The sequence below is a fragment of the Pezoporus flaviventris genome, unplaced genomic scaffold (assembly GCF_033815535.1).
Source record: "Pezoporus flaviventris isolate CSIRO_AGI_PZ_B2104156 unplaced genomic scaffold, CSIRO_AGI_Pfla_v1 ptg000066l, whole genome shotgun sequence".
Lineage (NCBI taxonomy): Eukaryota > Metazoa > Chordata > Aves > Psittaciformes > Psittacidae > Pezoporus > Pezoporus flaviventris.
Window position 1 is genome coordinate 17,823,519 of NW_026892614.1, and position 17,424 is coordinate 17,840,942.

At 36.6% G+C, this 17,424-nt stretch overlaps 1 protein-coding gene across 11 annotated transcripts in view; it reads right to left on the reverse strand.

The window, feature by feature from the left end:
• Nucleotides 1-17,424, reverse strand: part of QKI (QKI, KH domain containing RNA binding) — a 157,000-nt gene that overhangs the window by 44,435 nt on the left and 95,141 nt on the right. For 6 of the 11 annotated variants that reach the window (XM_061471410.1, XM_061471406.1, XM_061471404.1 and 3 more), the window contains one exon: nucleotides 4,534-4,677. In XM_061471410.1, the coding sequence (XP_061327394.1) occupies nucleotides 4,534-4,677 (144 nt within the window). The remainder of the gene's footprint in view (nucleotides 1-4,533; nucleotides 4,678-17,424) is intronic. The other 5 variants (XR_009746585.1, XM_061471403.1, XM_061471402.1 and 2 more) reach the window with 1 other exon arrangement.

Below are 17,424 nucleotides of genomic sequence, written 5' to 3' on the forward strand. Positions count from 1 at the left end.
TCAAGTACAATGCGTAAACACTTCCTATGTGAACTGATGTAAGAGATTCTTGTCCTCGTATTTAAAACTTGGACTTGCATTACAGTAAGAACTTTCAGCAGGATAAGACTGATAAAACGTATACCACAATTTACTAAAGGACTGCTCAACGTAACTAATACTTTATGCAACTTGTGAATAAGCTACTGAAATTACCAGTACTAGACAAACTGGACAGTGGGAAAGAGGAAAAAGTACACACAAGTAGGCTTTCCTCTTCTGTTTTCCACTGTCATACTCTACTACAGGGAGTGTCTGATTATTTTGTTCTCATCCTATCTGCAGGTGAACATACTCACTCGCAGTTCTACAGAAGGTTAAATTTATTTAACGGTGGTCTGTCTGCTGCTATCCCATTTTTTCCGGGCTGCGCATTCTCATTCCATCACTTCTGTCAGTGCTAAAATAAAACTGACTCCATAACAAGTCAGTTAATCCAAGGTTAAGCTCTTCACCAAATGGACTAGCTACACGGTCAGATGAAGGCCAGTACTTTCTAATGCTAAACAGGAAGCAGGAACAGCAAATCATAAAGGAATGGCAGGACTGCAGCAGCCCTTGGTTCATATTATCATGGAAACATTAAGTCTGCTTCACACTACTAAAAATAACACACTATCACCTCTCCTCCACATCAAAAAGTTTACCACGTGTCATCTAGCAGTCACTCCCAAGAAGCCTGGCTACTTCATTTTAGTGTGAGGCATCCCCGTCCATGGCAGGCAGGTTTGAACTAGATGATCTTAAGGTCCTTTCCAACCCTAACTATTCTATGATTCTATGATTCATTACTCTATCCACAGAGCTCCCCTTTTGATCATTTACATGATGTGCACTGTGAGACACTTGCATCTGACCTGATAAAACAGATGTAATGCAGGAATTTCCTAAAAAACTTTAAGGACAGCAGTGTCCCTTTTCTGTTACTGTATCACTTATTCATTTGCTAACTTCAACTGAATAAGCAGCAAACGACGGATTGAACAGCACAACCAACACTTCAACATGGAGACTATAGAAGGTGGCACTATATTCTCTCACTTGTGAAAGCAAAATGTAAAACCAGCACACCATGCAGGAGTGCATTAGAATTAATCAGGAAAGAAAAACTTGCATGCAGAATTTAATGTGGCTTTTTAGATGGCTAAAACAAATGAAATCATCTCCTACTATATTTCCGTTTTCAAGCTTTTGATAGTTATCGCTACAGGGTAAACTATGTACAGCATTACTACAATATCCACTTTTTTTTTTCTTAACTAAAGCACGATTAAAACTTCTTAAAGTTCTTTATACTCCATCAAGTTTTTGCTATGGAATTCACAGCACACAAAGTTCTCAAGGTAAAAATGAAGACCATATAGCCAAATTCAAAGATATTCAAGACTGAGAAGTCTAAAGTCACTATTACAGGCAAGGACCTAATGTACTAACAAAATTAAATAATCTTCTACTGAAACACTATTTCCTAGCCATCACAACCTTATAATTCTATTATTGTAGTGGCAAATGATATACACAGTTTGACAGGGAGCATCACTGACTAATACCATGTTGCAGTTGTCTTCAGACAAGATGGAGGAATCGACCAAGTAAAATTACAGCTGTCCTGATGCAGGAAGAACAATAGAAAGAACTTGAAAAACACTGATTCCAGACCAATTAGAATAATTAAGTAGAAGCCACAAATACGACCTTTTCCTCTGAAAGGAAGAATGTGAAGTCAAAGGAAAAAGGGATTAAAAGTGTATGCAGTTGATGTTATGCATCAAATATGTATGCACTGAAAATTGAATTCTGTTGTATGTACCTCATCCTATATAAAAAACAGTATGATGGTGGATTAGTAGAGAGACATCTCTGTAACTAAAAGAGCATCTAGAAAACACATTCAGCTAGATGAGAGTATTCAACACTTCTCAGAACACTTAAAAGCCTAATATATTTCTAGCAGAGGAATTCAGCCCTACTGCTTAAGACCTTAGAGAGTAATTCCAAACCCTTAATGTCACTGGAACTTAGTATCCTATACTTATTATGTACATTCTTCTACACAGGCTCCAAGTTGTTCCTTACATTCTGCAGTGCACACTCCAAAGCATCTTTTGTCTTTCCAAGAGAACTGCCTATCCTTACTGAACTCTCACAAATAACAAACTCCCAGCGATCTCACAATGAAGAAAGATCAATAACCTGTAGGATTCACTTTAGGAGGGATAAGAACGGTACACCTCAGTGAGATCCCACAAGCCTGCAGACTGCTTTATTCTTCCCACTTTTCTTCAGAGAAAAACAAGAAAGAGGCAGTACCATACAATCCTACAGGTCCAGGTAATGACCAGAATCTCACTGAAACACAACAAAAGAATTAGTCCTACAGAACATTAAGTACAGCCAAAATAAATAATAAGAATTAAAAAAATCATACCAAAGAAATGTAAATTAAATACAAAATAATAATACGTATATTAAAAAAAAAAATATCTTGTTTTAGCCCTTATGGAAATGTCTTATTCAGCCAGTCGGCCTCAAGTTGTGCATTTGATTTGTAAAGAAAAACTGTTTGACTATACCACCATCTTGGTAAGAATCCAATAGCAAGGGGGAAGGGAAATTAAAAATGCACATCCACAAAGAGAAAAAAAAATCACTAATGATCCAGATTCATAAAGAAGCACATTTTACTACTGAAATAGTATCTCTTCACCCAAGTACCTCCAAAATGGAAATCTATTTAAGAAATGTGCCTATTTGTGCACTGTTGCTATAAAATGTAATTAAGACTTTTTGGAATCTTCAGTGTAAAAATAACTGATTATTCCAAGAAATTAATAACTCATTCCCATCTCTAACACTAGCTTGCTTTTCTGAAATGTATCTCAGAAAAACAAAGCATTGCCACTACAGGGCAGGCATGAGACTGCACATTTTCTCCTGTATAATCTCAAATTTTATTCAAGGTAAATGGAGCTAAAACAAAAAAATGCATTAATATAATTTATAAATCTTAATCCTCTGACATTTATTTGGAAAACAGTCATAGTTACAGGTATTCTACCATGTGAAAAGGAATCCCCAATTTTCCATTCTTACATGTTAAGAGCATCTTTGGAACCTTCCAGCACCCACAGTTTCCCCACATCTCACTGTAATTAGCTAGGATTTATTTTTCAACCCTCATGCTTAACCTGATTATTTAAAGGTTTATGGCTTCCTTCACAGCAGCTTTCAATTTGTATCCTAAACCAGAATTTTTCAACTCTCAAACTACCTGAAACCATACATTGATTAAGCAGCCATTATTTTATACTAATTGAACAGATGCAATAGATAGAACAAAAAGCAAGTCCACCTACATACTAATTCATTTGTATGTACTACACGAGTTCACCTATATATTAATTCATTAGTGGGTATTACACACACCCGTTTCAACAAGCCATAATGCTCAGAAATGGGAGACAACAGACCTTTAACTCTTGCACATGTAATAAGCAGCACCCAAACTTCTTAAGCATATCTGATCTTTGGTAACTTTTAAAAATGTATTCTGAATAAATATGTTTATAAAGGCTGCATATGTCAGCACAAGTCTCCTCATAGCCAGCATCTATTAGCATTCACCAAAGTGCCCGAAATCATTTGGTCATTTTAATACCACCTACTATTTTTTTTCACAGGATAATCTCAATGTTTGCTCGCAATATGGAAACTTATTTCCACCACTGAAGAAGATGTGATTCATTTTTACCATTTTATAATGGCACAGAAGTGGTGGTAAAAATAACAAGATGCAAGCTAATTGCATGGGATACGCTCTACAGCCACCCTGAATCCCCTTGCTTTGAGTGAGAATGCAGAGCAGATCTAAAAGAAAGGTTCTCAAGGATAATTCTGGTTCCTCCAAAAGGCTTTAAGTCATCTGGCTGGGCAGAAGGCAGTTCATACATTCAGCAAATGAGAAAGATAATCAATTTTCCAGCTGCACGATGTTTATTTTTCCCCAGCATATTGACAGTATAGGCTGAAGGGCTTTGTTCTTTTTGGAAGGTGTTCAATGTAACGATCTAAGTATCATGCTCACCTCAAAGTGAAACATAAAAGCATGTCATATTTCCCCAGCCTTAAACATAAGCATCCTTACACTGAAAGGTGAGAAAGCCAGTGTTTATTAACAGTTCAGCATTGCCTTTTAAAGGTGATCTGCATCTCTTTCTAAAAAAGACAAAAAAAAAAACAAAACAAACACACACCCCCCACCAGGCAAAAAAAAAAAATCCCCAAAATAACATCTCTTAAAAATATATTCTGTTCTGTGGAATATTTTTATCCAGGATGAGACACGTTAAAGATAACCAGAGTATTACAAAATAATACCTAAATTTCATTTGAGGATGCTGCTCTGCAACCTCACCCCTACTGCTGCAGCATTAATTGTATTTCATAGGTAATTTCTAGAAATGGAAACAGAAGACTTGTATACAAACAACTTACTGCGGGTATCAGTAACTTTTTTACTTCTTCAACAGCCCTCTTCAGTTTTATTTCTGCTCTGTTCTGAGCATCCTCCACAGTGATAAGTACATGTAAATCTTCATTCAGGTGTTCCCAGTTGGGCTTGCCCCGGTTCTGTTCTTCCTGAAAATAAATAAAAGCTATGAAGCATATTCCATGTAAAACAACCACAAACACTGGACAAACTCAATTCTGTGAATAGTACACATTATTTTCAACAAGACGGGGAAAAGACTTCTTTGTACTGTGAAGGCTGTTTTGTTTTACATGGTTACTTAACAAGAATTTAGGCTTCAAAATATCATTTGGGGGATTTTGTTTGTGTTTTGGAACCTCATGCTTTTTTTTTTAAAGACTACAGAGAAACCAATTTAGAGTACCCTTCCCAACTGACCAAATTAACAAGTACTACAAACACAGTATTGCTTTCTTGGAAGCTTTTCAAGGGTTAAGCAGATAAAATATACTCGCAGTTAAGCAACCTAATATTTTTAAGAAAGTGGAACAGACACGGTACACAAAAACTCCGTATGAATCACTCCACAGGATTGCCAACAGAGCAATCCTTCAGTGTTAAAAACTGCTTTTGAATACTCATGAAGAAAAGGTTCAGGAATCAAATATTACAAAAGGAACAGAAACGAAAGGCAGAAAGGAGATGACAGGGCTTTAAAACTGAAGTCACAGAAAAGCATGTAACAAGATAGTCACCATTACATGGTGCCACACCATCGGTGGCATTCATAATCCCAGAGATACATCTTAGCTTGCTGCTTTCAGAAAAAAAGGGCAGGCTAAACAAAAAGGTTTTTTGGGTTTTTTTTTTGTTTGTTTGTTTTTTTAATATAAACATTTCTAAACAATAGAAATAAGTAAATTTAAGTAACACATTCAAGTATCCAGTCTTACAAAAACCAGAAGAAACCTTCCAACTGTTTTTACTGAATAGAAAATAAAGCCAGCTAAATTTCCCAGAACCATAATTTAAATTTGACAATATTTAAAACGTAATAAAACAAGTTAAAAAATTGAAAGGAGGAGTATAAAAACTTTAGTAAATGAAAAAGATTTATTATAACTTTCGCATCTAAACAAAGGCCTGGACAAACAAAACACACTTACTTAAAACTCGACATCCTTGGCATAATGTAAGAGTCTCCTATTTGTAAGTAACACACTTGCGGCTTAATCACAAACCACATTTTAAAAAATATAAGGCCAGCAAAGTTAATTGCAAATGCGTCTTTTCCCCCAAATTTCACTTAAATTCTTCCAGGAAATTAAACACACAGAGGAAATCCTAGAAGACTGAATACCAACAAATACTTGCAGTACTTCATAGTTATATATACATAAGGGAGCGCTGTTCCTTAGAATGTTTTATGTTTAACTCAGTTGCTTCAAGTCTGAAATGTTTTGTGCAATATGCAAGGCTAAAAACGGAGAAAAAAATAGAACCATGAGAGATGTATGAAAAAGGTATGTAAACCCACCAATACTTTAAAGGAAATTTATTTTCACTAGTCTTCATGTAACATGTGCACATCTGCACTACACTCCATACTGTTAACTACAGTGTTTGGGCTTTTTAAAAGCTATCTTAGCCAACTTTCTAAACAATGGTGGCTGTAAAAGTATCTTTGTGAATTTCAGAAGCTGAAAGGGAGAGAGAAAAATAGCCCTCATTTATAAAACAAAACCTGATGCAAAGTGCAGCTGAGTTATAACATGTTCACTGCTGTAATTTAATCTTTGAAAGAACTATCTAACACAAGGTATTTGCAGCTTATTTCACTCAATCTTGATCAAAACTTCACTGTTACTATTTAAATAAACAATTCTATTTATTTTTTCTTTTTTTTTTTAATCCAAAGCAGAAGTGAGTTGTTTTCAGATGGTGACAAGCAATATTAATATAACATAGCACAAAGCATTACATTACAGTTACGATGCATGAGAGAAGGTTCCTAAACCAGCAGAGGGCAGAGCAAGAAACATGCCACTACCTCTTCTTGCACTGACTGATGGGGAGTTGACACTATACTGGAGTGAGAAAGGTACCAGTTACTAGCACAACTACAGTACCATCAGGGAGGAAGGAGGGGCTGAAGGTAACAGGGAAAAACGACAAGGAAAGGTGTCCCCAGGTAAAATGGCAAGGCCTGTCCTGAAAGAGAAGGAATGCCTAAAAGCAGTTTTACCTAGCATGTGATAAAATGGCATACTTATACATAGAGTGGGGAAGCATAAAGGGACTTCCTTGCACTGCATTGGTTTCTTTCATAATGAAAAGAATATGGTGCAGTCTCAAAAACTTGGATGATTTGGAGGAGTTCAAATCTGACAGCAAAATGCACAATGTTGTAGTGGATGTACGCCTGCTTTGTAACTTCTGGAACACAGAAAAATACTTTCTCTGTTATATAAATCAAAGTAGTATGCCTCTACTACCTGATATTTAAATATTTTAGATTAACATAATATGAACTATTGGTGCTGAACTTCAAATTATTCTGTTGCAGCATGAGGATTTTTTTTTCAAAGAAAAAAAAAGCTGTACATAGGACAATAAACAGACAATACTGTAGATTTTCTTTTCCACACCCCCTAAACTACTTTTAGGTGGAACACCCTGTGTACATGGTTAATAATTGCATATATTATTAAGATCAGACCTCACAGCACATACTATCATACAAATACTTACTGCTAAGTTAACTGAATTAGTTTATCACTAGTTCTAGATATGCTTTTTCATGGTTAAGAAGTATATTAATGAAAGTCTGGTTGCTGTGGAGAGCACTATTTCTTAAGTCAAACAGTAAGACTGAAAGGAAGCTTAAGAATGCAAGTTCACACAGTATGTTTTGAAAAAAACATTAGTCAAAAAGATTCAAGAGTTTGGAATGGGCTTCTAATTTCTTCTGCTCTAGCTCAGCCCACTGGGGCTTCAAATTCCTTCATTGCTTCCATCCTGTCCCCATGAGGTTGCTTGCTTAGTGGGTTAACAGTTTTCCAAGAAACACCTTTTGGTTTACCAAAAATGCAAGTTGAATGTTATACCAATATGTATATATTTGCTTGTTTCTACCAAAACTGTGGAATTCAGATCTATACTAGGTCATTTCATTCAAACAGAATGTCAGATGCAAATGCGTAACAGGGCTAGCTAGGCTCACAGAGAGAGAACTTGCAACCTCTTGCAAATTTTTTTATGTTACCTCATCCTCATATTAAATCCTGAAAGGATGGTTTGGAAAAATATATTTTCCCACCCAAGTAAAATTTTAAATTAAACTAGCCCTCTGTTTAACAAGTCTTGAAAACATCCTTTCCCAACCCTGTTTTATTATAAAAAAGGCTGAATGGGTATATTGAATAGATCTGGAATTCAAGTTGGGAGGTGCCTTTCTTAAGACTTGTAAAATACGATCCAAGACTTTAATGGTTGGTTAGGAATTTCTTCTAAAATTGTTTGAGGAGAAAATGATGAAAAGACTGGCAGGAAAAAAATGACTACATGCCTTGCTGCATAACTTTGTAGAAGGAAAATACAAACTGTGGCTATCTTGAAGTGAACCACAGCTAAGACAAACCAGACAACTTCACAGAACCAGAGAATGGCTGACATAGGAAGGGACTGTGGACATATTCCATGTCCCTTTCCATGAGTTCCTGCTCAGGGCAGGGTCAACTCTGGCACACTGCCGTATTGCTGAGTGCCAAGTTTTAAGTATCTCCAAGTATGGAGACTCCACCATCCCTCTGGGTGACCTATTCAGTGTTCAAACAGTGTTTTGTCACAATAAGAAGGGTTTTCTTATGTTTAAATGGAATATCGTATTCTAGCGTGCCCACTGCCTCTTGTCCTTCAGTAGCAAATGTTGAGCAATTCAGCCTGGTTGCCAGGTCTACCTATAGAAAAATTAGGGAGTAAAACTGCAATGAGTAATTTTGGGCAAACCCCCCATTTGTTACCACAGCAGGAATGGTATACACATAGAAAAGAGAAACAGCACCAAGAAAACCTGAATAAAAAAACAAGGAAGAAGGAATTCAATTGCATGTATTCAAAATTATATTATATACACAAGCAGCAATTTATAGCACAAAATTTTCCTGCATCCCAGAGACTGTTTATGGAAGAATTATACAGGAAAAATGAAGGCAGTGATGATGCAGGAAACGACAGAGTAAAATGATTTATACCACAACCTTGGGGAACAACAATATTAGAAAAGCTTAATTACAACCAAACTATCTTATCTGCTAAATTAAAGAACATTAAAACCAACATAACTGGCAGATGAAATTTCACTGTGCTCCTTGTTTGGCAGAAGTTTCAGTATCCTTAAGTATAGCCTAATTCTGTAAACAGATCTTGCTTTCATTCTGTTGCCTGTGCGGATACACTCATTACCCTCAGGGTGCCTATACACAATAATGGACTTGAAGAAACTGCTCAATATTTACCTTGCTATTAAGGTCAATGTAGTTTAAAATAATAATAATAATAATAAAAGGTCTTGCTACAACTACTCAAAATTTAATTGCACAAAAATAAAAGAAAAAGTAACATACTTATAGATTTATATCCCCCCCCCCCCCCCCCCCCCCCAATTATTTCTTGTTTTCTTGGGAAGGGATTATGGGGAGAGTCAAAAAGCAGAAAAAGGATGCAATTGACCTGCATCTACACAGCCAAGCTTTAATATTAGAAAAGTCGTTGCATAAGGAAAAATACTTAAGTGTAGACCCTTGCTGATTTGTGCCCTGTGCTTTCCATACACTTCACCATACCGCAGAATTTCCAAGCCAGGGTCTTACATCTCCTACACCCCAGGCCCTTTAAGGCCCATACTATTTACATCTTCATATCCCATCCCAAAGCTTCCTTCTTGATGTCTTTGCTATTGACTTAACAAGAAAAAGACAGCAGCTTACTCATTTTCTGTGACCTACACAAAGCAGATGACTGAAAACTCGGTACACCCCTTCCCTCCTCTAGAGGTATTAAGTTACTCCTCTCCTCTATCTAGGAAAATAATTTTCAAAAAGCATTAAATCCGAAGGAAAGAAGCGCCTGTCAAGCTGAACTGAAATGGTTAAAAAGATTCAAACCGTGAAAGCAGAAAATAATTTCAGAAAGCAAGCCATCACAAAATATTATCAAGAACTTAAAAAAAACCCTCAAACTTCACTTCTCACCACAAAGACCTCCACAGTATGGCCAGCTGACTAACAAACAGTTACTGTTAAAGTTGGAAAAATTCAAAAGTGGTGAAGTAGAATCCAGCCATTTCCAGCTGTCAGAATTGCCATTAAAGGAGAATGAAATAAACACCGAAAAGAAATGCTTCGCTAGTATCTGTTTATATGCAGGCAGAGATATATTACTTAAGACAAGAAAGAAAGAATGAATGCAATATAGTAAGAGTGGAAAGAAGTTTTCCACTTGGCTGTTGGGGTATTTTTGGGGTTTGGCTTTTGTTAGTTGTCGTTTTGGGTTTTTTTGGGGGCGGTGTTTTTTTTTTTCCAGAAAGCTATGGCCTGTACCATTAAAACGTGCATCCTATGCGCTTTTTCCACTCTCATACAATTTCCAGTAATGCTGGCCACCACAAAATGCAAACACAGCTCAGTACTACAGCAGGCGCCTTTGGAAGAAATAAAGCCACTGACTCAAGGCTGAGAATCAACCTTACTATCCTCACTCATCTTGAAGTGATAGGTTTTTATATTGTTTTCACCAACCTATTACAACAGGCTGCTCTCCCTGCTGAATGACAAAAACCACAGAATAGCTAGAGTAAAAGGAAGGGCCATTTTCACATAAAGTTAAGTTGAACACTAAAATTAAAAGGCATCAGAATAGATTCAGTCCTTTAAACCATAAAAAGGTTTAATTCAAGTATATTCTAAGAACTTCAATTAAAATTATCCTAAGATATAAGAAACAGTATAATCACTCATAGCCACTTCCTGCAGTCAAGTGGAGGAGGTAAGATGTGCCAAGAAGAAATTCAGCTACTTAGTAAAATTATCATAATGTATTTTGTCTAATATATTGTGCTATAGGTACAATTGACAGTAATTCTAGGTGACTTTCTTTTCCACAAAGAAAACGTTCACACATATATATATATATATCAAAGTCTTAAAAATACAAGAGCAGTTTAAAAGCTGCATGAATTAAAAAACGTTAACATGTTGATTTAAAGCAATTTTGAAACAAAAGTTAAATTTAACAAAAAAGCAATAAATTATAAAGATCACTGTAAACAAATTCTAGTTTTTCCTCTAATTTAAGTATTTTTAAGCAATACTGTAGCTATGGAACAATGTCAGGTCTGACTTAAAGAGTCTGAAATGTTACTCAACCATTAATTATGGATTACATCCTACTTCTGTCAACAGAGTTGAACTGGTAAACCCAAGCCAGAGGAATCCAGTAAGAACGCTCTTTTCCCTAAACTAAATCATTATTCTTAGCCTTTCACAGGCCACAAGAGCTGTTCAGCTTGCGTTGTTCAATGTCAGCTTCTGGTCTCCTAACTGTTCTGTCTACTAAACTGAACTACAGAATTCCAGTTTTAAATTTTTGGCACCTCTGCTGCAGAGATAATTGAAAACATTTGGAAGACAGAGGATTTCTGTAACATATTGTGAAATGAATAAACAACTTGTAAGTCTCAGATATACAAATAACTCCACATCAGTTGATACATATTCATGAGAGCTCTAGCTTTAATGAAACAAAAATCCCTTGAATCATCTCTTACTGTTGTCTTACGGTATCCTTTTATGCCCTCTTCTTTCCCCCTCATCCCATTTTCTGCTGGGCAAGCGAGCTGAATTAGATCATAAGGGGCTACTGATGCCAGCACAAGGTGAGCTGTTAAGTGGGAAAGGTAGAGATGAGGGACCATATTTTAACACATAAATGCCACTTCAAGACTGGCTCACCATGACTCATAAAACTAAGTGAAATCTAATTATGCATGCGCTGGGGACTGAACACATAGTTCCCTTTATTATCTGACACAAAGCAACTTGCTCATCCATTTAAGAACTAGGTATTAAATGCTAGTATGGAGTAATAACTAAATACAAACATAAGAGCTTCCTCTTCCCCTTTTGCCAGTGAATTTAAGTCTTGACAGGACTGACCAGGGAAAACCAAAAAACCCTTGAAAAACAACCCCCACCCCAAACCCGTATTCACATGATATACTCCTGACATTAACATTTCAATAAAATTTGTTACTTTAGGAGAGGTCTGCAAGCAAAGTAAGTGCTTAGGTAAGCAGCAAAAATAGAGGAGTTTATCATAAGAAACTCTGAGCCAGCCCTGCAGAAAACCAGTTTGAAATGATGCACTAATTACAGTATCTGTTTGAACAACAGAAGTAATTTTATAACATGAAGCATCGGAACACACTGATTGCCCTAACCCCTGCTGATAAACTGCTTTAATTGTGCAGTTACAGTCAGGCAAATTAACATAGACTTTTGCTCCTACTGAGCTTCTAATGGTAGCAGTTCACAATCAGAAAGCTGGTGAAAAAGTAATGTAACGAAATGCTGAAGGAGTAGCACCTGGTCAGGGAAAACACTATAGCTTACTTCACATGTAGAATTTCTGACTGAAGTTTTCTCCTATAGAAGCAACAGATCAACTGCTTAAATCAAGTCACATACTTACTGTTTTTAATGCCAGCCAAGACTGTTATTTAGCATGTCTTAAATTATCCATTATTACTGCATACTAAGTCCCCTTCAAGACAATTCTGGACCAAGAAGTGCATGTTTTCCAGCTCATATTAAACTAGCCTGTAGTTCTCAAATGTTGTCAAAAGGCATTATCTAAAACATCTTTTAAGATCTGTTCTGGGAAAAGCTGATGGTACGAAACAACCTTATGTTTAGATGCACAGAAGAAGATTCTTCTTTGTAAACTTCTGTGAAATTTACCACAGACTTTGTGCTTGGGAAACTGCACACTAAGTGCCACCCCAAGTTCAGATCTGCCCTGCAGACAAAATGGGTCCTACATGCACAAACACCACACTGGATCTTTCTAAAGCTGTGGCTTCAGAGCACAACTGAGCTGATCCAACAACCACGGTCTGCTGACAGAAGAGGAAGCTCCGGTCACTGCCCAAGTCAGTGTACTCTGGACAGTGAACAGCTGCAGAGTGGAGCCAGCAGAAACTCTCCACCACAACAGATAGGTTTCAATGAAATAAGCAACAAGATTGCATCTCTCCAGGATTTTCTTCTTACCTATTTATCCCAAGTTGTGCTAGTGTGAAGAATAACAGTAATTTATATAAAAATAACAGATTTGTGGAATGAGCTCTACTGTCGAGTGCTATCAGTACACAGGAGCCTGTCAAGACTGAATATTTCACTATCTGGGGGTGAAAGTAACTAAGTATGCACTGGTATCCTCAGGGAATAAATGAGAATTTAGCAAACAAAATGCACAGCATAAAGCTGGATCATTTTAGAGATTAATGCAACTGTTAATGCCAATACTTAAAATTACTGTGAATTCTCTGACTTTGGACCACAGGTAAGAATTTTAATGTTTGAACATTAGCAGTATTCCTGAAGTAGTAAGCTGTGTATGGAAACAGTTACATCCATATCCAAGTATAATTTTATTCCCTTGTAGGGGAGGGAATAAGCAGTAAAAAGGATGAACACAAGATGGAAGGCATCATCCAAGCATAACTACAGGCTGAGAATTGATTGAGAGCAGCCCTGAGAAGGGGGATTGGAACTAGAAGATCTTTGAGGTCCTTTCAAACTCAAACCATTCTATGATTCTATGACCATCAGAGCCTGAGGCTTACTGAATTGGGAACTTAGGGGAAATACCTGAACAGTGGCTTCACATTTCTGTAGCTTACTCTGTCATTTAAAGAAAAGTGCTATCACTACTCCTCAGCTATATTTAAGGAAAAAAAAGTGTCCATTCATTGGTTTCTCAGTCTTCTAGTCTATACAGTATGGTACCTGAAAAATTTCTTCGGGCATTTAATAGCTAAAAAACACCCCCACCCCTTAAAAAAGAAACAACATCAAAACAAAACAATACAATCCACCCCCAAAACAGTTCTTGACTGCAATTTGGACTACTCTTCACATCATACTGAATTTTGAACACCGCAATCAATGAAGTATTAGTCACCACCACTTGTACAAGTAGAAAAATACAAACTTATGTTTTGGCATTCAGTGGAGAAGACGATCAGCTCATAGGCTGGTAGTATAATTTTACACTGTTTGAAACATTTTTCTTTCCTCTTTTGAAGTACTATCATGTAACTTTCATCAATAGTAACTGCCCAAGACAATGGTGGCATCTCTCTTCACTGAATTTCAACCTTTTTTATCTAATCCACCCCATTTCCCCTCTGCCTTGCTTAGATTTGACTGTTACTTTGCACAGCAAAGCTGGTCAATGCATGAACACTCCCCTCCTCAATAATTTGAGCTCAGAGTTAAAACTGATCCATTTCTGAGTTAAGCTCATCTTCAAACACCTTTGCTCTGGCTCTTCTATGATAACTCCACATATAAGTGATGCTGAACAAGCCATGAGGATCAAGAGATAATAAAATAAAAGCACATTTTTCTTCAAGTTCTATTCATTCTTTAAGCATGAATTAGCAGGAATTGTCACTCATTTATGTTAAGTCTAAAAAACAGACAAAACTACAGTAACTCATGTAAAATTTGCCACATTTCTTTATCACTAGAAATAACAGAATTATTTATTTAAAAAATTCAAGACTGAATTTACAGCACTGTTAAAGAAAAGGAGGAGGAAGAAATACAAAGAGAAAAAAACTGTAATAGATAACTGACCTTTTGGAGCTCTCAGAACAAACTGAGCCGCTTACACCCTGCAATTTAATGCAAACACATCCACATTTCTACTTTCCTAATTTCAATTCTCCTACCACTTTTGGAGTCGTTACTCAGCCTCTGCTTGAAAATCCAACCATTTTGCTTTTAGTATTTCCTCAAGCATGAGGCACATATACGTACCATATGTACCCATATACACACATATGTAAGAAAAAATATTAATAGGGATTTCTCTGCAGAAATCTTGGTGAAGCTCTTGAGCATATTGTGAAGACAAATTTGAAAAATGACAATGTAGTCATGCTAGCCCTTAATTTTTTTTTAGTTACAAAGTAACTGTAAGCTTTTAAGAAAGAACTCCTCCCCATTTTCTCATGCTGTTAACATTTACAGTAATACGTCACTATTAATCTCCTTAACATCTTTTTAGAAACAACTTAACACTTAGTACGAGAAGTGAAATTTCCCTCATTCCAAATCTTTGCACAAAAGTATATGAAAACGTCACTACAGAGTACTTTTAACAGGAACTCAGACTGAACATGCTAACATAACCTCAGTGTGCCAAGAAAATTGAACAGTACCACTTCTTAACCCACAATGTAATAGACAAGTTTCAGATACTTATAAAACTCGCACAGAACTTTAAAAAAAAAAAATTCCAATGGGAAAGTCTTCCCTATTCCTCCCCTCAAAGTAAAAAAATCCAGGTTCATAGTTTTTACTTTTTGAATGCGCAAAAAAAAAGTTAAGTGACATTTTCTAAAGAATACGAGCAGTTTCCACTGGTTTTGGTTTGTTGTTTTTCTTAATCAGATGACTTGTAAACTAAAATCATTTGTATAGTAACAGGTTGTTTGTTTAGCTTTATTTTAGGACACTGTGATCTTTAGGCTTTTACTGTTTGTCAAAGCAACAAGAAACTCGTGACTCAAATCAAATACACCTAAGTAGTAGTTATGCTTCCAATAACTTCCTGAGCCATAAAGAAGCTAGCTTTGCTCACTGAGTTTTTAAAAAATTAGAAGAGCTAAACCAAACATTCATCACCTCTGTTTTTTTAGATTGGTTTGGGGCAGGCCAGGGAGGGGAAATCTTAGAAGGGAAGCAACTTTAATCAGTGACAATTTGCCAATAGTACTTTACTGCTGGCCTACAAAATATGCAGGCCATGCTCAGAAAAGCATAGCTGTCTTTAATGTCAGGGCCAGGCTGACATGGTTGCAATGCCAGAGCTTTAGCTTAAAACCTGTATCTTACACACGTATTCATAACAGAAAGAACCATTCCCAAGCAGTGCAAGTTAACAATACCTGTGAGTTTCAACAAAAAACATGCACAGTCAGAATGCAAAAAACAGGGTAGACGAGTGTAGAGGTAATAAATGTTACAACAGATCTCCTGTATAAGCTGAAGTGCTTAGAAGAATCCTGACCTTAATCAAAAACAGGGTATGAGCACTGAAATGCTTACACCTAATATTTTTCTTATTGCCTCTGTCTTTTCTTATTTCCCCTATTCTGTTTCAATCCTTAGGATCAATCTGCCTTAAAAGATTTTCTCAAAGATGCATAATGAAGACCAGGTGACTAAAGCACTGCTGCTTCCTGGACATCTGCAGGGCTGGTAAGAAGATTCAAGTGCCTAGGCACTGAATAATTAGATCTGAATCACCTTGTATGCCAATAAGAAAAGTAGTGCTAAACAGAAACCAAACCTTTCTTGTGTTACTTAAATTAATATTGCCAGCTTTAGACACAATGTCTGCTTATAATTAGAACACTGATCTTACCTAGTCACCTCAGAAAAAGAAACTCCCAAAGTTAGAATTGTCCTGTCTTATATAGAAGAGTTTCTTATGTAGACTGCTGTTCAACAACAGATCTAAAATGGTGACTACTCACTTCCACCAAGTGGCTCCATTTTCTTCTCCCTCCTCTTAGCTGCCTTCCCACTTAGCTATCCTTCCCACTTCTTTGGACTAGCTCTCACTAGGTCTTTCCAGAGCCAGTTTAACATGGCAGCAAACTGTCACATTAACGTACTGCCTGTTTAGCAAGCTGAACTGGCTCAGTGACAAATTCCACAGGTAGCAGCAGTCTGAGCACAAGAATGCACAGGCATATTCCCTTTGTAAGAAGCTGCTAGCTGTCAGTCACACTTTAAGCAAAGTTTGTCCCACCAAACCACTCCCACAACAGGGGGTGAGGATAAGGGAGCTCCACTGACTGACTGACCTGCAATGCTGCAGACATGTTGGACACTTTGCAGTACTGCTTACATCAAATGAAATTTCGCTATCATACATAAATTGCTATTTAAATTTAAATGTTTTGAAAACTCAAGTTTCCACTCAGCTCAAGTGAGGTGTGCAAAACTCTGTAAATGTTACAACTCAGGTACTTACCTGAGAAATTAACATACTGTTCCCATGGTTTTAAATAAGGGTGTGGCACAGAAAAAAAATCAACAACTTGTCACTCACAGCATAGTGATTAACTCCCAGAAAAAGTTTGTTTATACAAATAGGTCCTAACTAGCAACCTTCATTCTAGCACCTTCTAATTTGAATTTGCAATCTCAATGTTCTTCTTCAAACCACATAATTTCACAGGAAACATGAGCTGGGTTTCAGTGGCCCCATTTCCCTGTTCATCATAGAGCAGCACTAATACTGCCCTTTTACATAAGGCTTAAAAAAAAAAAAAAAGCCTTTTGTAATCTCTTCAGCATGCTTTCCAATAACGAATTATGTAATTAATATGTCACTCAGATATTCACGCTCTCTCATTTCTATATACAGGGATTTCTCCCACAGTACTAAGTTCTGGAATTTTCAGATTTACAGAAGCATTAGAAGGATGCTTTGCATTTTGGATTAAAGAGGACTCATACCAGAAATGATGCTCAAAGTTAATCCTGCAGAAAGCAGGCCTTGTGAAACTGTTATAGAAGGGCTTTGCATAGTGACCAGGTGCTGTTAAAGCA